This window comes from Brachycentrus maculatus, unplaced genomic scaffold, assembly GCF_059751285.1.
Source record: "Brachycentrus maculatus isolate JH-2025_06_01 unplaced genomic scaffold, ASM5975128v1 h1tg000311l, whole genome shotgun sequence".
Classification (NCBI taxonomy): Eukaryota; Metazoa; Arthropoda; class Insecta; order Trichoptera; family Brachycentridae; genus Brachycentrus; species Brachycentrus maculatus.
This window is the reverse complement of record NW_028281061.1, coordinates 372,594-394,699: the sequence shown is the minus strand read 5'-3', so window position 1 is coordinate 394,699 and position 22,106 is coordinate 372,594. Positions and strand designations below refer to the sequence as shown.

At 35.2% G+C, this 22,106-nt stretch overlaps 4 protein-coding genes across 13 annotated transcripts in view; 2 read left to right on the top strand and 2 right to left on the bottom strand.

Annotated features, from left to right (window-relative positions):
• The window catches only part of RIC-3 (RIC3 acetylcholine receptor chaperone), a 39,137-nt gene extending 34,419 nt beyond the window's left edge, over positions 1 to 4,718 (top strand). For all 10 annotated transcript variants that reach the window (XM_088268123.1, XM_088268122.1, XM_088268121.1 and 7 more), the window contains 3 exons: positions 1,076 to 1,151; positions 2,190 to 2,272; positions 2,850 to 4,718. In XM_088268123.1, the coding sequence (XP_088124249.1) occupies positions 1,076 to 1,151; positions 2,190 to 2,272; positions 2,850 to 4,364 (1,674 nt within the window). In that variant the 3' untranslated portion in view covers positions 4,365 to 4,718. The remainder of the gene's footprint in view (positions 1 to 1,075; positions 1,152 to 2,189; positions 2,273 to 2,849) is intronic.
• A 2,354-nt stretch (positions 4,719 to 7,072) lies between these two features.
• On the bottom strand, positions 7,073 to 9,930 carry ND-B14.7 (NADH dehydrogenase (ubiquinone) B14.7 subunit). The gene is made up of 2 exons (XM_088268124.1): positions 9,360 to 9,930; positions 7,073 to 7,223 (listed from the first exon to the last, which is right to left on the bottom strand). The coding sequence occupies exon 1, from the start codon at positions 9,874 to 9,876 to the stop codon at positions 9,364 to 9,366; it is 513 nt and encodes a 170-aa protein (XP_088124250.1). The 5' UTR covers positions 9,877 to 9,930; the 3' UTR covers positions 7,073 to 7,223; positions 9,360 to 9,363.
• Positions 9,931 to 11,310: 1,380 nt separating this feature from the next.
• cpa (F-actin-capping protein subunit alpha) lies at positions 11,311 to 12,334 on the top strand. Its single transcript, XM_088268034.1, is given in 2 exon segments — positions 11,311 to 11,340; positions 11,343 to 12,334. Coding segments are annotated over 2 exon segments (876 nt in total). The 3' UTR covers positions 12,189 to 12,334.
• Positions 12,335 to 15,450: 3,116 nt separating this feature from the next.
• Positions 15,451 to 22,106, bottom strand: part of LOC148304564 (alpha-2-macroglobulin-like) — a 36,071-nt gene continuing 29,415 nt past the window's right edge. The window contains exons 20-25 of the mRNA XM_088268027.1: positions 21,925 to 22,073; positions 20,659 to 20,889; positions 19,914 to 20,048; positions 18,424 to 18,553; positions 17,430 to 17,617; positions 15,451 to 16,520 (exon numbers count right to left, since the gene is read on the bottom strand). Coding sequence (XP_088124153.1) covers positions 16,275 to 16,520; positions 17,430 to 17,617; positions 18,424 to 18,553; positions 19,914 to 20,048; positions 20,659 to 20,889; positions 21,925 to 22,073 — 1,079 coding nt within the window. The 3' untranslated portion in view covers positions 15,451 to 16,274. The remainder of the gene's footprint in view (positions 16,521 to 17,429; positions 17,618 to 18,423; positions 18,554 to 19,913; positions 20,049 to 20,658; positions 20,890 to 21,924; positions 22,074 to 22,106) is intronic.

Sequence of the window (22,106 nt, the reverse complement as noted above, 5' to 3'; positions counted from 1 at the left end):
AAGTTATAAAATGAAATAAAAGTAAGTACAACACTAAACTATTTTTTAAGAATAATAAAAATTTCATTAATTGATTCGTCAGTCAATTTGTGATAAAATCTATCTACAACATTTTGAGTGTGTCCAAATACTTGTTCACAAAATCCGGATTATCTCCAATTACAGGAGTTATTTTCATATTATTTTTTGACATCTCATCAAAGATGAAGAAGAATATGGAAGTCTGGGCATTTACGGGGCTTACGACCGTCATAGGCTGGTTGAAGTGATCATTTTACACACGTGTAACATTCACCAATTCTACCCATTATTGACAACCGTAAATGCCCAGACTTCCATATTCTTCTTCATCTTTGATGAGATGTCAAAAAATAATATAAAATCTATCCATTTTTTATTTATGTTTTACTTAGTAAATACCACTATTCTTTAACGCAACATTTTCAGAACGCAACAGTCTTTGAAAATGATGCGGAATGCATTGAAACACGTGTCGCAATCGATTTTAAGAAATAGTGGTACATATAATTGAAAATGGGAATTGAATAAATAGAAATTGAAATTGAATAAATAGAATATCTTCTAAGTAAAACTTTAAAATTTTAAAATCACTGAAGCTACGTAACAATAATTTTGTCACACTAAGGTCGTGGTCGCTGGTGAAAAGTGTTTTGAGTGGCGATTGTGTAGGAAGAGGAAGATTTTCTTATACGCGATGGTTTTATTGGACTCTCTTGTGTTCTGCATATGGGGCTACCAACCTGGTAGGTTTATCAGTGTATGTGACCTTGCAGATTTGGTTGTTTGTTTAGGTACCTACTCATGACTGGTCACCGCACCTTCACCTATATTTCACTACGCTGCAGCTGTGTGAACTTATACTCACTGCCGTACCGCTGCACACCCAGGACTGGGTCTGCACAGAGCAGCAGGCACTAGACTATAATAATCACAGATTTACACAGAAACAACGCCAACATTCTAATTGTCTATGGTACCATTGCTCGTCACTCGTCAATAGGTTCTTCTTCACCCATTCAAATATGTTCTCAGCACAATAATACTCTTGTTTCAGATTGTCCTCAGTGGAAAGATGACCCTGTCTTTGATCAATGATGAATCGGCCAAAACTTCTCCAGAGAGAGATAATGGTGAGACGTCAATAGAAAAAATATATTATTATGTTACTTTTGTTTTATTACTAGGAAATAATATTTACTTTACTTATCACGGTATCAAATGCTGGACAATAATATTTATTTGTGTTATTTGACTACGCATTTTTATCGATTGTTGCACGGTATGATCGATAATCCTGAAATTATCCGGAGCATTGGTCTGTATGTTCCCGATAGTTACCTAAGACAGCGTCAGCATAGATTGTTTCACATTCCTATACACAGGACCAACCTGCCGATGGTTATGCCTGTAGGAAGAGCTACAGCTATGTCGAACAATATCTCATTGGATATTGATCTGTTCCATGTGTCTGAAGGAGTTTTCCGAAGCGGGATTCTTCTACACCTTTAGCAATAGTTCTTGCATATATTTTATTTTAATGTATACGATTAATTTTTTTTATCGTAATGTATATATTAATTGAATAAATTGAAATTGAAAAATTGAAATTGAATATTTAAAGTGATTTTACATTTTAAAAATTGTCTTATCAGTAGGTTAGTCAATCATGAATCCAATATGTCAACGCTTACCAGAGGCAAGTGAGTGATCTTTTACAATATTTCGCTGCGCTTGTGTACAGATGATACATTTTCTTATAATTGTTTAAACCTTAATTGAATTTTTGAAATCTATACAATAAAAATAAGAGCACTTTGTTTAGTAATACTAATGTCCATTCAACTATTTTTAAAATCCGCACATTAGCCGAGCGTAGAATCTCAATCTTCGTGTTTTTGCTATTTGTCACATTTTGTAAGAATGTGCCTTGCATACATCAATGGTTCATTAGGGTGAAGACTGACCGGAGCATTTCGTCGTAATGTAACATGTTACGATGCGAGCATTCAGGCAGTCAGTACACCGAGCCGAGCGCTCCACCCATAGTTTCGGATGCTCGGTGATGCTCGCCGCAAGCGATGTTACAACGAAATGCTCCGGTCAGTTATATTATTAAAAATAGAGCTTTATATAAAATATATTAAAAATTAATGCGGTTTCTCTTGCAGCTATCCAAGATGACCTGACTTATGACGAGGATGAAGATTTCCAGACGGCCAGCGCCGCTACAGCCCCCAAACAAGACATCGGGGTATAAAGCTCCTTCCCTCCTACACTAACTCCTCTATTCACTTTGGATTATCAAACAGTACCCGACTGTTTGATTTGGTCAATACTGTTGAAAACTAATAAAAAACATGTATAACTATTAAGTACTTATTTCGACATCCAAAAGAACTACTATATCAGAGATAACATCTTCATAATCCATTTTTTCAACCAATGTCATTTCAAACTTGACATGATTTAAAAAAAAAGTTTTTTGCATGCATTGAATTATTGGAATTTTTCGTATATGCACCTTTCCTTTGTGTAGTACGTTTTGTCGTTTCATTTAGTTAGAAACTCCCATTTTTTAAACATGTTTTTTTTCTCCCTCTGTTCAGTTTTTAAAAATTATTTAAAGCATGAATATTTTTCTTTCACCAAATAAAAATAAAAACATTGATATACATAACATTTACATTTTTTGGCACTCGGACAGTAATAGGTGATTACTCAATTGTTTCCTTTTTTTTTAAAGTCGGGTCTGAAATGTTCAGCTTTGATTTTAGCAGTTCACAATAAAAGGATTGGATTAAATTGTTTGATTTGTGTTATTCTATTAGGAGTACGAGGACGGTTCGGAAGAAGAGATAGAGGAAGAAATGGAGGTCATTAATAGATCAGAAGGTGAACCACTACTCCGAGCTGATCTCATCGGAAATAAAAGAGAATTCACTAACACGGATACTGAAATTCAAGAGAAAAGAAATATTAAGGAAGTAGAGATTGAACAACTAATTAAGGATGATATTAATCAAAGTGCAATTTTAAATGATGATTACCAAATAATGGATGCCGACAATATCGAGTCTCCTGCAGACATTAATGAGGAATACAAAACAACTCAGCTTGAGAATATTGCAGCCAATATAACAGACGAGGATTTGCATTTAGCAAATGTGGACATCGACCCATTTAATAATCAAGACGAAGCTAATGTCGAGGATATTGCGGCCGAAATAATAGACGGTGTATTTGCTAACGTGGCAGCTTTGAATTTAGAGAATCTAAAAATGACTAATGTCACCGATGAAGATGCAATGGAGAAAGACAAAATTGAATCTCTAATCGACAAAGAACGAGTAATACCAAATTTGTCTCATCCGAATACCGAAAATATTGCAACTGAAATTGGCTTTGGTGAAAATATTGAAGCTCTAATTGTCGAAGCATCTCGTGATATGGCTTCCAATATAGATGATTTTCAAACAACAGCGGAAGCTGTTGTAGAAAATATTGAATCTAAAATAATCAACGATGTTGCAGATCCAAATGCTGAAAATGTAGCATCGAAAGTTGAAGAACAAAAGGTTGAAGCCGTTGTGGAGAATATTGGATCTGAAATAGTCAATGACGTCGCAATTTCAAATGTTCTTCAACTCAAATGTTTCAAAAGTTCTCAGGAACCTCAAACTGAGAGTGTGGTCACAGAACACGAGGAAGTCCCGAAAGTGAATGTTGCTGTTTTGGCTGACAATATCTTAGCCGCTGTTGAAGATAATATCGAGGATGAGAACCTTAATTTAAAGAATAAAATCAATGCTATTTCTCCTGCTGACTCTTTAATTAGCCTTAAAGGTAGTCTCGAGACGAAGGTCGATTCTGACATTGAACCCAAAACTGAGGAAATTGTTACAAATGTCAAGGAAGATTCAATTACAACTGAATCAAATATTGGAATTACTGAAAGTGATGTAGATAAAGAGTTTGATGAAATTGAGGCGATGACCCTTGAAAATATTGTTTCCTCAATCGTTGAGGATGATGTAGAGATGGAAGATACTCCAGAATCCATACAACCCGTCGATGTTGAAAGTGATCCACCATTATTGAACCAGGATGGAAATAAGTCGAAAAATATCAGTCAACATGGTTTACCGACTGCTCAGAAAGTTGTACAACAAAGCGCCGAGCCAGATGATTACGAAGATGAAGAGGAGGAGGAGGAAGAAGAAATCATCGAAGAAGAGGTAGAGGAAGAAGAGGAAATTGAAGAAGTCGATGATGAAGAAGTTGAGGAAGAAGAAATAGAAGAGGAGGAGGAAGAAATCCCAGTGACTAAGACGAAGAAATCGTAATATTTTCTATCTTTTGATTTTTCGATTAGTGACTCTTCTAACCATTTTCATTTAAAATAAAGCTGTACTTTCTGGAATGCTTCGCCATTATTTATTTGGCTCACTAATGCTATACTCCCGGATAAACTTATCACTTGACGGTTTGATCATAAACAGAGACTTTGGCGGTCTCTATACCACAAATTGGGGACTCTAATGGTTTCTAGATTGTGATGTGGGGACTCTAACGCCCCAGATGCTAGAGTCTAGAATATGGTAGGTGTGTCATTAGTGGACTGACCTCTGGTTGTGTCGAGTGATCTCTAGTAGGTTCTAGTCTGTACGAGTTGCCGGTCCGAACACTACTCTTCCACTAACACCCAACATAACTCTGAGCCACAGTAGAAACTTATCCAAAGACAAAGGTCTGTTTTTACCAAACTAATCGAGTACTACTCGATGATGAGATAATCTAAGCCAAAATCACTATCGTAGCCTCGCAACTATATTATTTTTATCCGCTGTAGTCCACTTGGTAAAAACGGACATTAGTGTGTATACTGTAGATTAATTATGATATTTATTTTTATATGCATATGTTTTATTTATTTTATTAACTAATAAATTATTGTTGCTTTGTAGCACAAATATTTCCCACCATATTTTATAATTTATTTCATGCTATAGTTTTATTCGCATGTTGTAGATAATTTGTGAGTGAACATCGTCCTTCCAATAAATCTTCCATTTTTTCGGTGAATACAGGTACGATTTCGGTCTCTCCTTCAACAATCTGAGACGTTTCTATATAAATTGTTTATGCACATTACCGTTTAATGGCTCATTCAGCTTTGTACGTATTATTAATTGTAATATTTAATAAATAGAAAAATGGAAATATATTATTGATGAATGTGTCTGTGATTATGACACTAAATATATATAGCAGAATTTCTAAGCGGTATTTGTAGAAAGTTTTACCTAGTCGATTATTTTAGTTCGGTAAGTGTTGTTTGTTTCGCCAAATTAAGTCACTAAAGACTAAGCAATGTGCCAATATTTATACTGATTTTTCCTTAGCATTTTATTCCTCGGAATGCATTTTCCATCAACTAACTTCACCGCTTATAAAGCTCCATTATTCTTATACAAATTGGTGAGAAAGGGTCATTTGTAATTGGTATTTCCTACATTATAAAAACGTTACAAATGGCGTTCGTGCTATTTTTCAAGATTTAAAAAGATGAAAAATATGAATAAGTTTTAATTTAAAAATAAGAATAAGAGAATATAGAATTCTAGATATTTACGGGACATGTGACCTGTCAACTTTTGGGTTGAGAAGTCTTGATAACAATTTCTCAAAGATTAAATCCAGAATTTGCGAACAAATATTTTGAAAAAAGGTCATTTATTACATATTTTGTGCATTAATAACACTGTAAGTATTTTAGTAATTGAATTAGAATATTTAGGTATTATTAAAAAATCAAAACAACCAATACCCTTCAGTAAAATTGCAATTTGTAACGTTTTTAACATGTAGAATTAACCTTTCCCTTACGATGCTAAAAACTCCCGGTGATATGTATTTTGTACACCATATGAAAATGTGGTTTAAAAACGGGAAAATATAAATAAATTCCTAAATGTTGCTTTTATTGACCATAGTTGAAGTTGAAATGTAACAATTATGTAATGTTAGCTCTGGTATTATCTGAAAACGAGAAAAAAAATACATCGCAAATAACCGTAACCGTTGGCGTAGCGACACGACCGTCGCGCAAGACAATCTGCGTTCTACTGGCGTGGTAAACACGTTACGACATGTGTGTATACTTAAAAAGCCGCCACACGCAGAAACGTTTGTGTAGAGGTGATTTTATTCACATATTGTTTGTTTCCATCGCTGAAAATGAATAACTTTATATTATAATACTTTAAAAAATTCTAGGTCTTATGATTCAAATTTAATTTAATTCTAGCTATTATATTTTATATTGATATTCTCATTTGAAAAGTTGAGTTGTAGTAAATACATATCACCGGGAGGGGAAGGTTAAGGTATAATAAATTACAAAAAAAAAATTCAATGTTTCTCCTAATTTTATAAAAATCATCCATTGGATTATATTTAAACATTGGAAGAAACACATCTAATAGCATTTTCTATTAATAATTAATTTATTAGTAATACATGCGCATTTTAATGGAACTAATACAATGCTTTTTGCAATTTATTTTTGGCAGATTTATCTTTAAAACATTGTGGACTTTTTTTAAAAGATCATTAACATAAATATGTATTTATTTTGTACATATTATATTAATATAATATAGCTAATTTATGTCCGTGAATGTATAAAAAGTTTTGCATTATTGATTTTTTTTTAAACTTGTTTTTGTAAAGGCCATCCTTTTTATGTTATAAAGTCATTTGATAATATTATTGTGAAATTTCAGATATTTAGATAATAAACTAATATTCATAACATTAGGTTTTATATGGAAAAAATATTACTTGTATAAGATTAAATTAGGGTATTATGTAATATTAATATATGTATTTGTTTGGTATTGAGCCTTCTTTCTCTACAAATTATTTACACATCGTTTGTGTTTCTTTTACTAGAATATTGCGGCCTGTTTAATTCTGTAAATTTACTTTCCTTTTTTAAATTAATCTAAGCGATAACTTTATTATATAATAAAGAAAATAAAAAGTCATATTTATTGGTTTGTTTTATTTACAAGATTTTCTAAGGGCATTCAGATTCCTTGAAGGAGGATTTTTTATATAAATATTTTAATAAGTAAACATAAACATAAATGTATGTTTCCCACGCTGCTCATCCGACAACGACTCTGGACGAATCCCATCTGGAAATAAACAAATAATAAACTCAAACATCTTGTACTAATATCTTATTACATGGTAAGTAGTTATTTAAGAAAATAAAGTAAATAAAGTTATTTAAAAAATAAAATTAGTATGAATGTTTATTCACATTCACATAAAGGTGGGGACTGACCTCCACACTTCGTTGTAACGTAACATTCGCGGCGAGCATCCGACTTCGAATGGAGCACTCGGAACGCTGTACTGACTATACGAATGCTCGCATCGTAACATGTTACGACGCAATGACTCCGGTCAGTCCCTGGTCCCTGGTGTTTACCAAGGTTCTAGTCTGGGATATTACAGATATCTCAAAAGGAATATGGAAGTCTGAGCATTTACGGGGTTTACGACATGTTGTCAGGTGGTTTAAGCGGTCCCTTTATACACCGTAATATTCACCATGGTGTCCATGATGAAACAACCATATCGACCTATTCCTGGGAAAATTTTATTATTTATTTTTATTATTTGGGGCATTCTGCCCAGAGTAAATGCATGATCAATAAAAAAATAAACTTTGGTACAATCCTCAAATCGCTCCAAAGAGTTCTTATTCCAGATCATATGTATTATTTTTAGAAGGATCTCTAAATTTCAAGGCCAGAAAATTTGAGAAATGGGATCCAGATGTTGTATTGACCCTTACATTGAAGCAAACCTCTTGGAATGGATTGATTATATATTTTTTATTTATCAGATAAATGGGGTTAAAAATGTATGATTATTTCGAATACACACAAACCAGCACTGGAGTGTGTCTGTCGCTTTGCAGTTGAAATGTATTGATGCATTTTCACAGGACTGATACTTATGCTGTTTACTCACAATCCTTGTTTCTAGATATCCAATTTAAAAATAAATACAATAACTCAACAACATTTATCATAATATTTATTGTGTCGTTTTGTAACTTGTAAGTTATTATAGTGAATTGTACTCCTGAATATAAAAGCAATATACCACTGGAGTTGGATTTATTTTTCTTCGAGAACTGTCAACAATGGACGTCCTAGGCAGCGGGAACCTGACGGTTTTTAAGAGAAGATTGCCTAGCCAAAAAAAATAGCCTCGCCAACTAAATCACCTTTTCTTGACGACAGTTGTGACCATGGGTTCCTATATCCTACACTGTGTTTTCTAAAAATCTTCACTGGCATCCATTCTCGTTGCGGAGTATACGGCTGCTCGGGCCCTTGTAAGGTGTCATGTCTCACAGCCATAAAAGAGAATGGACTGGTCTTCACCGAGTACAAATCCGATATTCAGAGAGCCTTCGTACTGTTGAATGTGGTGCCTGCAAGTCCCAATTCTTTTATAAAGCTGTCGTTTTCCATAACGTACACTCCCAAGTACTTGAAACTCTCCATCCTCTTGATGAGCTGGTTACTAAACGTCAATGGTTATTGGGCACCTAGGCATTAACTGTTACATGACACAAGAGCTCTCGATACTTTTATTTTATTTTAAATCTAGATATATTCCACGGTTCTTTGTCAATTTAAAATTAAAATTATAATCTAGTTAATCTTTATTTTGTAGTTATATTATAATAAAACAATGGTATCACTAAACACGAACTTCGTGTTGCATTATGTTAAAGTTCAGTTATGATCTCCACACACATTTCATCTAACATATACTAATAATAAGTTAAAGTTGCCGATTGATTTAAAAAATAATTACAATGCAAACAAAACCTTGCTTAGAGGTAAGTTTAAATTTATATTTTGTCTTCTCAACATATTTGTAGAAGAATATAGATGTGTTAGACGGAGGATATGGTGAGGTGGGGACGACAAGTTGATACTGGAATGATCATGTATACAGAATGTCAGATGACAGACTTCCACGTGTCGATCTCCAAAAAGGTGGAAAGACAGCTGGGAGTCAACATCCCAAGAGCTACAAGCGGAGGCACAAACAGATCCTTAGGATCTAGTAAAAGAAGAAGAAGATATAGATGTCTAGGCATTTACGACTTGTTATAGGCTGGTTTACGTGAAATTAATATTTCCTGGGATGGTGGTAATGGCGTTTGTACCCAGCATATTCCTTAGTCTTATTTAAATTTATAATTCTTAAGGATTAACAAATAACAAAGATCTAAATCTCACCAAATTATGCTTCATCCGGGTTCCGTGTCCAGTTTCGGGGTCGATCCGCAGTGAGAGTGAAATCTTGCTGGCGGACATATGACGGTCCGCCCCAGTACTGCTTCGGAGTGGGGAATAGTTCCCAGCCCGCGATGTACGAGTTCTTCAGAAACATGCCCGACACTCCGAAAACGACAGACATCTTGAATCCTTTTACCATACACTTGCGGAATGCGCCCCAAGTGCAACCGGCGGTGATTCCGCCAATGAGATAATTAAACTCGTCATCCTTCTTCCTTATGTTTGTGGCCAAGAACGTCCCGGCGGTGAACGCTGAAGTCACCGCCAACATAGGCGTCGTGATCAGGACATACCTTCCTATTATAGGAACATAACCTTTGGGATGAGAATGGAGGAGGACGTCGTACGTCGATAAGACGATTCCGGCGGCTGCAGCAAACTTATTAGTAAATATCAACTTCGGGATCAAGTCATCCCCATCGGGAGTATCGAAATACTTATATTTTAACAATTCCATTCTCTTGACGGAAAAATCGAGAAATGACAGCTGATATTATACAATCGTTGAATTGCCAGTTAAGTCAAAAAAATAATCCTGTCAGGTAAATTGCCAGTCGTCCAAATAAATTATGTAAATTGCTTGATATACAGTAGAATCTCGATTATTCAGATCGAGCACAATAAAACGGGTTATGGTCCCGTGGTTAGTGTCGCGGACTCTTATGTCAGAGTTTCTCAGTTCGAACCCACAATTTGATACTTATTTCTAATAATGAGCCGCTAAGGCTGACAGAAATAGTATGAATTGAAATATTTGTGTAAATTATAAAAACACTAATATTTCTCTTATCTTTAAAAAAAACAACAACACACAAGAAAAAACAAACTTTTTACATATATATATATATATATATATATATATATATATATATATATATATATATATATATATATATATATATATATATATATATATATATATATATATATATATATATATATATATATATATATATATATATATATATATATATATATATATTATATATATTTATATTTATATATATATATATATATATATATATATATATATATATATATATATATATATATATATATATATATATATATATATATATATATATATATATATTTATATATATATACATATACATATATATATATATATATATATATATATATATATATATATATATATATATATATATATATATGTGTGTATATAAAAATATATATGTACATTTATATTTTTTTTATTATTATTTTTTGCTGATTTGCATAAAGTAAATTGGATCTACTATAGTTCTACTATAATAGGTACATTAAAAAATCAGTTAGATACTTTTATAATTTATATTTATATATATATATATATATATATATATATATATATATATATATATATATATATATATATATATATATATATATATATATATATATATATATATATATATATATATATATATATATATATTTATATATATATACATATACATATATATATATATATATATATATATATATATATATATATATATATATATATATATATATATATATATATATATATATATATATATATATATATGTGTGTATATAAAAATATATATGTACATTTATATTTTTTTTATTATTATTTTTTGCTGATTTGCATAAAGTAAATTGGATCTACTATAGTTCTACTATAATAGGTACATTAAAAAATCAGTTAGATACTTTACCATCAGATGATGAAAATCTTTTTTGTAATTTTCTACGGATTCTAGCCCCTCTCGGGTAATCGAGATTCTACTGTGTGTTGTCTATGTACACAATTATATTCTTTATGTTGGTACACGAATATCCGGAAATATTATCGGCCCTCGGGGTCAAGTTGGTCGCTTGAGTCACTTGTCAGTGCGGTGTCAAAAAACCCAACCTATCAAAGATGGCGGCGGACGGTGACGAAGTAATCAGTGAGATCGGGAAAAAGTGAGAATCGTGTCGGATTTTATATTACACTCGCCCCCCGGAGAGTTTAACGAAGTTTTCAACGATGTAAGAGTGTTATTGGACAACGACAGCCTCCTGAAGGAGGGCGCGAGTGGCGCGTTCGCGCAGTACAACAAAGATCAGCTCACCCCCGTCAGGGTAGAGGGCTCGGAGCTGCAGGCCCTCATCACCGACCACAACGACCTCGGCGGCGGGCGCTTCTTCGACCCGCGCTCCAAGCAGTCGTTCCGGTACGACCACTTGCGCAAGGAGGGCTCGGACTTCGAGCGACACGAGCCCGAGCCGGCGGCGGAGGCCTGGCGCGCCGCGCTGGACGAAGAGCTCACGGCGTACACGGCCGCGCACTACAAGCACGGCGTGAGCTCGGTGTTCGCGCGCGCGCAGGAGGGCGGCGGCGCGGCGCTCGTGGCGTGCATCGAGGACCACCAGTTCCAGCCGAAGAACTTCTGGAACGGGCGCTGGCGCAGCGTGTGGTCGTGCTCGTGCGGGCCGGCGGGCGGCGAGCTGCGCGGCGTGCTCAAGGTGCAGGTGCATTACTACGAGGACGGGAACGTGCAGCTGGTGAGCAGCAAGGAGGTGCGCGCGGCGCTGCCGGCCGCGGCCCCGGGCGGCGAGGCGGGCGCGGCGCGCGAGGCCGTGCGCCTCATCGCGGAGGCGGAGGCCGCGTACCAGGCCGCCATCTCCGACAACTACAAGACCATGAGCGACACCACCTTCAAGGCGCTGCGCCGCCAGCTGCCCGTGACGCGCACCAAGATCGACTGGACGCGCATCGTGTCCTACAGCATCGGCAAGGAGCTCAAGAGCCAATGATGCTCGCTTGTACAGAATGCGAGCCCCCGACCGGTGCGGGTTATTGTAAATGTAAATAATCATTATATAAGTATAAATTTTGTTCAAATATTTAATAAAAGTCAACAAAGGTTGCAGAACCACCCCAACCGTAACCGACTAATCGTTTAAACTTAACAAATCTGCCGAGCCTTTCCGATCAACCTTTCTCGATCCGACTTCATTACTCCTCTAACCTGAATTGGTCGGAGAACGCGGCGGCGCACTCGGGAGAGACGGAAGCGCTTACTAAAGTTTAAGAACTAATATTGTCTCGGTACTTGAAGTGACAAAGCAATTTGCCCGTTTTGTTATTAGCTTTATCTCGCGTAAAGTGCGTAGAATCGGAAGTCAACCTAGCCGAATTGTCCTCGATGACTCGAGAGTTGAAACAGAAATAGTGTATTTTTATTATAGATATTTAATAAATTGGAAATAATATTTATTTAGCGGTCGCAACACTGCGGAGCTCCGCGCCCGCCGCGGGCACCGGGGCCCGAGGTGTCCTTTCCTCCCTTCGAGACATTCATTTTATTTGGTTCTACTTATTTTTATATTGAACCAGTGTGGAATATTATTTTTATTATCTACATTGGCAAGCGAGAGTATTATATGTATGGGAATTTCATTTTAATAAATTATATTAAAATGTTAATAAAGGCCTTTCATTTGTTGCAGACAGGATGCCAGTCTTGTTATCAATCTCCTTATCATTGTTTCCTTTCTAACTACTTGCAGTTTGTCAACATCATTGTGTTTGTGTATCGTTGTAATCAGTAGCCCGTGTGATGTCAACTTTCAATACAAATCTCCAACCAAAATGGAATAATTTATCATTTTTAATTACAAAACAAATGATCAATTTTCTATCTTCGGAAATAGTCGCTTTTTGGTAATATTTATCCATTTTAAAGTTAATTTATATTTTAGTCAAGTTTATGTGTGTGATACGTGTTTCCTTCTTCTTTTTGTAGATCCTAGGAATCTGTTTTGTGTCTCCGCATGTTGCTCTTGGGATGTTGACTCCCAGCTGTCTTTCCATCTTTTTGGAGGTCTGCGTCCTTCAGGTTACCTTGAAAGGCGATACGTGGAAGTCTGTCTTCTGACATTCATTTCACTTGTTTCCATGTTCTCTAATCATTTTCCACAACATACGTGTAATGTGGACGAATGGTGTAAAGTGGATTGAAACATTTGTCAATTATTTTTTTTATGAAAATACTTTAACATTCCTCAATTCCTTGTAAAGAAAACTTTACATATGAACATTTAAAAGTCTTTTAAATTTATTTTTATTATAATATATTGAATAGTTGAGAACTTAAAATTTAGCAGATTGAAAACATTATTGAAAATCTTTAGTAGAACCGTTTTTTGTTTTTTTAGTTCTGGTATACACACCCTAAACTGCCAAAATAGCAAAATGCACTTGTTCTACGAACAATGTCATCGCTAGTGCCTTTTTGCTATTCACCTTTTCTGCAAGTTGTCTTTACTCACGCTATATCATTTTACAATTTCTTTGCGCTTCATAATAATTTTTTCACTGGTTCGTACGTAGTAAATGTTAATTGGGTAAAATGGGGAGAAAATTGTTACACACAAGCTCATATTCAAAATACACGAAACCAATAATTTATTATAAACTCAAATATATTCAGTCAGGTCAAGAAATAAATAAATCATACATTCAAACATTTTAAATACGATACAAATTTTGTGTAAATAAAGGTATCAATAATTTAGCAAGTGCCTTATCAACAATTTTATCATTAATCCTTGTATAGGGTGTATCATGTGTAAACATTATTTCTGGAAATCATATGATTTTTTTCTGTGTAATTTCTAAACAAGCATAGGATAGTAAATTAACCATATAAAAACCAGAAAGCTGATTTAATTTAATGCAAATCTACTAATATATAATTTTGAAATAACTTGATACAAGAAAAGAAAGATAATCAGTAATAATTGTAATAAAATTTTGTGAAATGTAGAATACATGTACTCCACAAGTTCTCTTACTCTTCTACCTATTAAATCTTCATATTTGGCACATTAAAATTGACAGTAAGATATTTTAATATTATACTTGTACTAATTAATTGATTGATTATGGAATTCAAATTTCTATAGTTTTATCATCACTGGAATAGCACCACTTAACCTTTTCAACAAAAAAGAAAACCATACATATTTATATATATTTTTTTAAATAAACAGCACCATTATTACTAAATAAATGTTTTTCTTAAAATTAATTATTCGTAAGTACAGTATTATTAAAGACCCTGAAATATAACATCTATATTGATCATCATAGATAACTTAAACACCTCTGTGTGAACCACCTTAACTAGGGATCGTAAAACATTTGGAGAGGTAGCCCCACGGTTGGGACATTCTGCATTTTTTTTCACAAATATTCTAAGATTATACCTAGACATGGACTATCAATGACATCTATTGATGATACTACTAATTTGAAAATATTAATTGATTATTTGGGTGGCAAAACATTTAATGCTGTTTACAATATGTTTATTGAGAAAGTTTTTTTTTAATATACTTTTTTAAATACAAAAAAGATACTCTGCAAAATTTAACATTCTCATTAATATTGTACTACTGTAGATATAAAACTAAAAATGTTTTAGATAATTAACAAGCATGTTTTTTTTTTCGGCTTTCCAAAAAAGCGATGGGGAAAATTTTGTCTTGTTTTTTCAGCAGTCATCAATGATTAATCAAACATTTCTTTGTAAATAAAGGTAGTAACATTTTTTACTAAACAAATGTTTTATAAGCCAAGTGCACGCAAAGTTATTCCGAGATATTAAGAGTTCCAAGTTTCCTATTTTCCGGGTCAATTGACAAGTTTCAAGAAAACAGTGCCAATTACTTACATACAAATACAAGATGTAATACTTAATACATCGCTCACTCCTTTCAACAATGTTATATTTAAAAAATTTACAATTTTCAGTTGTGCGTGTTTTTGGAATGCCCAGAAAATGTACTATAGCCCAGCAAAAGCGGCATATTTTTAACTTAATATTTACCCGCTACAGGGCAGAAAGTGTTGTTTTTGCATTTTAAAGAAAAGGTATTGTTTAATTTTTTTTTTTTTAAATATACGAAATATTTTTCAAATGGAGAAAAAACATTCAGATTTTACCTAAAAAGATCTGCTGCACAGTAAAAAGTTCGATAAGTGGCTTCATATGTATTTACTTTTAATACATTTTATTATATTTTTAAACTTTAAAAACAATCTCCTGAAAAATATGTTTTTTGATATATGACGTTGTTGAAAGGAGTGAGCGACATGTTTATATTCTTACACGCTAGTAAATAGCCTAAAAATGAGTATTCTTTGTCTTTATAAACATAAATCTAATCTAGTCTCTTGGAATATGTTTTGATGGGATTTTATTACTAAATAAGTATATATTTCCTTTTTATTTATATTTCCAAACCAAATGCTGTGCAATTTCACCATTTGGCTGTAAAAGAAATAACAAGACTGTCTGTGATGACTTTTTACCCTGTTATACTTTTCAAAATCACTTCTTTTTTAGGACCTTGAAAAGTCCTTTTAATTGATTTAATTTATCTACAAATCTGTTACTTTACAGGAGAGACCTTAGAGGATTTTTTCAACGTATTATTTTTTATTAATTAACGGTTTTATCTGAAATTCTAAACTATTATTCATTCTAAAACACGATAAAATAATGTATTAAATCATTTTAAAACTTTATGCTTTGTCAAAATTAAGTTATTAGCGTTTTGGGAGTTCAGTTCATTTCGAAAATTCGATGTAGATAGCGTCATATATGCCTGAAAACTAGGCGTAATTTTTTTTATATATTTTGGTTTGTTTGTTTATATTTATAGATAACGGTCAGTTGATAACATACACCAAATATCTCAAAATTGACAAAAACGTAGTTAGAGTACTTTACGTAGGGCACGTCGATATAATACGTACGAGGAGGGTTCACAGTTAATGGAAAAAAATTAACCACAATATTGAAACAGCAGCATTTTGTTTGTTTGTTTGTTTCAATTTGATAAAGTAGCGTTGAAATTAGGTGGCGGCAATGCGTAAACTGGGGGTACTCCTTCTACAGTCTTGGGGGTGTCTAGGTCATATTCCATGTCTATGACGTGCCAACTGGGTCCAAACGGATAGGGGTTGGAGTCGCCATACTCCTCCAAGGGATCTCTCTCCGGTTCCATGAGGTCCATGGGTTCATCGTGCGGGTAGCGATCGCGATCGAATGTGCACGCTTCTGGGATCACATAGTTCTGCAACATATAGTACAATGGTTTCGAAATGAAATACAACAGGATAAAAACTAAAGGTGTTTTTGAGAAAAAATGGGTTAAATTTATTCTCCGTCTTATTCCTCATTGCTGAGGGTTGTGACCCTTGCAGAAGCAATGACTCTTCTCCAGTTATCCCTTGACTGCGCTGCACGTAGCGCTCCAACCACTGAGGTGCCTGCTGCTGCCTTGATTTGATCGGTCCATCGTGTCGGGGATCTTCCTCTCCCTCTTTCCCTCCAGGCTACCGATCACAAATAGTCGTTCCAGGCTATCCTCGTTGCCACGCGCAACGTGTCCAAAGAACTGGAGAATCCGTCGGGTACAGACATTGGCCAGAGTCAAGCCATCCAAGGGCTCTGTTTAGTTAAATTTATAAAAATGTTTTATTTATTGAACTCCATAATTTATATTTTAAATATTAAAATCAAACTCTGATTTTTAGTGTCTACTAAGTTGCATATTGACAGTAGTTTGATAATGCCCTAACAAGGTGAAACAATTATTACAATTAAAAAAAAATATTTTTCTAAAATAAAATATGCAACTTAGTAGGCCCTAAATATCAGTGTTTGATTTTAATATTTAAAATTAAAATGATTTTGCTGGCACAATTTATAATATTAATAAAATACAAACTTTGTTTTTAACCACTTTTATTTTTGGTACTATAGTTCCAACAAGTTTCTAGAATACTTGGAATAAGTAATCGCAGTCCAGAAGACATACGGAAGAGGAATATGTAGTACGTGAGAAAACGAGAATACAAGCCATCGGGTTTGCATTCCTGTCTTCTAGTTTGTGTAAGTTTGACACTGCTAATGTGTACAAGCATAAAAAATATCAGCAACGAATAAAAAAGGTACAAAAAGCATGAAAACAAGTACTCACAGTGGAGTATGTGACATCTTTATGGTAATAGTCCAATACGCGTACAGTGGCGGGCAGAGTGTTCGCTTTGGGCCCCACCAAGTACAGGGTGTAGCACTCTCGAGGCTCCGCAGTCGACAGCTGTGCGTGGAGAGACAGGTACATGAAGATGCTGTTCGAGTCAGCTGACTCCTCCACTCTTCGGAGCACTGCATGGGAAAAATAACATATTTACAGTATATGGGCCGAGCAATGTTGTGTAAGTATCTTAAAGGTGGAGACTGAGCGGAGCATTTCGTCGTAACGTAACACGTTAGGATGCGAGCATTCAGGCAGTCAGTACACCGAACCGAGCGCTCCATCCATAGTTTCAGATGCTCGGTGATACACGCCGCGAGCTATGTTACGACGAAATGCTCCGGTCAGTCTCCACCTTTAGATTTTAATTGATATCTCAGCATCGATAAAAAAGTCTATGGAGAAAGGAATATGGAAGTCTAAGTATTTGCAGAGCTGGTTTAAGTGAGCACTGTCTTCTTCCTTTTTCAAATCCTCATTCACACCCGATGGTGCATAGAGCATTGCATCATATAAACACAGTGTTATCTTGATTGCCTTCGCTTCAGGGTAATATTGAATAAATATTAGCAATATGAGCACTTTATATACTGTGTAATTAATTTTCACTACCCTAGCCATGATTCACAACCACATTACTTAATATTTGGAATGTTTCAAATGTTGTATATATGCTGCAAGGACTAAACTTCGGTGAAATTTGTAAGTTTTTTTTAATAAGCAGATATCTTCATGAATAATTCTTGGTGTAATTTAATCCTAAGTAGAGCAAATCCAGTGTTTGTGAACAAAAATTTGGACACGCTCAAAACATTTGTGGTTTGTTTATATTATGATTAAAATTATTGCTCTCATTTACTATGAACTTTAAAACTACGCTTTTAAAAGGTGTCAAAAAATTTGGAAGATAAAATATAATAGAAATAAAGGAACATACAGAGATTATCATGCTTGATGAGTTTGTAGAGTAGTGTGCGATCCGGGGCGTATCCCGTAGGAAGCTGTATGTCCAGAAGAGCCATCTCCGGGAAGGGAACTTCAGCACGGGCATTCCAATCCACACACACCTACCGCAATAAAAACATAGTAAGCATAACTTTACACAAACATTTAGTCCAGACATTATATAAATATGTATTTCTCTCCATACAAAAAAAAATATAGATATGTATTCACAATTTTCGTATACAAATGGTATTGTCTCTACACTATGTACTATAATTACAAATATGGTATAACATATCGCTCACTCCTTTCAAGAACGTCATAAATCAAAAAACTTGATTTTTCAGGAGATTGTTTTTAAAGTTTTTAAAATACAATAAAATGTATTGAAAATAAATATCAAGCCACTTATTGAACTTTTTACTATGCAATCTTTTTAGGTAAAACCTAAAGGTTTTTTCCTCCATTCGTAAAATATTTAGTATATTCAAAAAAATAATTAAACAATACCTTTTCTTCAAAATGCAAAAACAACACTTTCTGCCCTGTATCAGGTAAATATTAAGTTAAAAATATGCCGCTTTTGCTGGGAAATAGTACATTTTCTGGGCATTCCGAAAACATGCACAACTGAAAATTGTAATTTTTTTATTTATGATGTTCTTGAAAGGAGTGAGCTATATCGCTCTCTCCTTTCAAGAGTACATAAGTACCTACTTAAGTAGATGAATAAAAAAAAGAACTTGACAGCTATAAATGCAATATTTTATCGACTGGCAACATCCTAAACTGTACCTCCTTTATTTTCTTTGCAATAGGCTGATACATTCTGTCCTGTCGCTATCGTTATTAATTAGTATTATTACACAAACACACTATGCTTGTTACTCCCACATGATTTTTCTAAATGTGTCTCATTGTAATGCAGTGCCATTACGAGTACGAGGTATTACACCTAATTATTAAAGGCTAAATACACAGAGGGTCAACGAGGTGCTGGCAGAAGGCATATCGCCTAGCTTCGGAATATTTGAGATTGGACGGGGATCAGGACCGTCGAGGCGATATTTAGAGCTGCCCGAAACAAAATCAATTACTCTCAAGTGATAGTTGATGTCAGGGGGACCCGAATGACACACACAGAAGAAAGATACGCCATTAGATGCAGATAGGGGTCAGAAAGAATAACATAATACAGGATACAATAGTAACGACATAATACAGGATACAAAGTACCAAAAGAAGAAAAAATGTTTATTGTATAAAGCACTTATGTTGTTATTAGTCCATTTTTAATATAATTGCATTGCACAAAAAAATTATTTTGTGTTTAAAGGTTTCAGATTACTACATTATTACAAATATACTGCTGCATGTAGCTAAGATTTTTTTTTTAAAACAAAAGGTTTGATTTGTCCATGTTACAAAGATGACAATCATCCATCATTGCTATAATAAATTAAGAAGGAAGGTGGAACATACTTCCAGTGTAGCGGCACATTGGCACCACGTGGTGTTGGCTTTGCAGTCAAAACTCCCGTCAGTTCGCACTTTGGTAAATAGGCGGAAAGGAGACTCCTCTGCTGGTCTCCTCAGGGTGTTGTATCTCTGGGTAGCCTGGGAATGTAAGTACAAAACATCATTGCAGGAGCAATCCAAGCGAGGAGAGTTGATAGAAACGTACATCGTAATTGAGCATTACTATGACTGCCTTGCGAGAGATGTATTAACCCAAACGCCCATTAGAGGAGTCATCACCGGATGTTGTACCAATTCCAAACCCCAAAAAACCTCCTTTCAAACAAAATTAACCAATTTCGAAATGACATAAGACACTTTATAGCACGGCTGTCCAAACTCAAAACACAGTAAGGGACGTTTTTTGTGGTACGTTTTTTTTGCATTTTTGGACTAAGTAGATTCTACTTAGTCCAAAAATGCAATAAAAACGTACTACAAAAAAAATGTCCATTACTTTGATTAGTTTTTTTGACAAGTGAAACTCATGTTATAATGGTTTTGTTCATTGTTTTGAATCATTTTGTTCATTTTGTGCACCTGTGTGTTAATATATACTTATGTTTTTAATTCGAAGAAATCATATTTTATTTTTCCAATTAAGGGTTCGGTGAACGCACATATGAAACTGGTGGGGTTCGGTACCTCCAACACGGTTAAGAACTATTGGTATAAGCAGATATGGAATATACAATATGCTGAGAGTGACCTGGACCAGCAGACAGCCCTGGCCCTCGACGGCGACGGTCAGTTTGGAGGAGGGCACCCGCACGGCGTCCACGGCGCGCAGGATCACGGTGTGCAGCTTGTGCCGCTCGGCGGGCGCCACGGAGAAGATGCGGCCGCGCCCCGGCCCGCGCACCGTCACGCTCAGGCTGGGCGGCGACAGCGGCATGGCGTGCCGGAGCGCGCACAGCGCTCGCAAAGCCACCAGGGTATCCTGCAATTATTACAGTGATGCCTCGCATGACCTACTTAATTCCTTTCAGGAGCAATTTCGTTATGTGAAATGCATTTTCTTACAACAAAGTATGTTAACACCTTAAGGGCGATTGTCCACTACACGAAATTACACGGAATTTTACTGTCCGGCGCGGCAGTTAGCATTTTAAAACGACGATTGGCCCAAGCCAAAAATATGGACAAAAGCACATGCCAATCCAAATTGGCATGTGCTTTTGTCCATATTTTTTCGGATTGGTGCTCTTGATCCGTGCGTGAACATGTTGCGCGTAAATTCGATCATACCAAACTGTCGTAGTTGCTTTCATTTTTAAAACCGGACTGCCGGATGGTCAAATTCCCGGTAGTGGACAATCGCCCTAAGGGTGGTGACTGACCGGAGCAATTTCGTCATAACGTAACACGTTACGATGCGAGCATTCAGGCAGTCAGTACAGCGAGCCGAGTGCTCCATCCATAGTTTCGGATGCTCGCTGATGCTCGCCGCAAGCTATGTTACGACGTTACGTTAAGACAAAATGCTCCGGTCACTAACCACCCTAAGAACCGCATGTAAATGTATGAGATATATGCCTTAAACTGCAAGTATTGGCAATTTTGTCCAAAAATTCATCTGTAAAACCATCTACGTTTTCAGAGTTTTCTGGAAATTTTTTAGCTACTAGAGTTCCACAAAAGTTTTGAGTGTTGAATGCGTGGAATGTCGATGTCTGACCAGTCCATATAATCAACTTCCCTGTCACAATCATCTTCAGAATTACTCAAAACCATTTGCATAACCCGAGTACCTATCATAGCTTCTCTAATTATTTCAGAACCACTATCGGAATCACTATCGACTTCACTGTCACTTCTCTCAATATCACAATAGGATCTTCTGAAAAAATATCCAAATAAATTCAGTCGGACCATAAAAAATATCAGACACTCAAGATAAGATTTGAAAAGGGCCGAATCCAGGTAAAATTTTAGAAATGAGATACAAACATTGAGATATTGTGAGAGATTATACCTGCGTGGATAGGAAGCCTCCCTGAGCGGTGCGGTGGCGGGACAGCCAGCGGGCAGCCGCCATTACATCCAGAATGTTGTCCTGTCCTCCGACAGCCAACAAACTCAGCATGGCATATCCCGTAGTCTCAATAGACACGGACAATGAACCTACATTTCATTTACAAACATTTTTAGCCTTTT

Excerpts from the sequence above, each read along its gene's own strand:
- ND-B14.7 (XM_088268124.1), bottom strand. The coding sequence starts at position 9,876 with ATGGAATTGTTAAAATATAAGTATTTCGATACTCCCGATGGGGATGAC.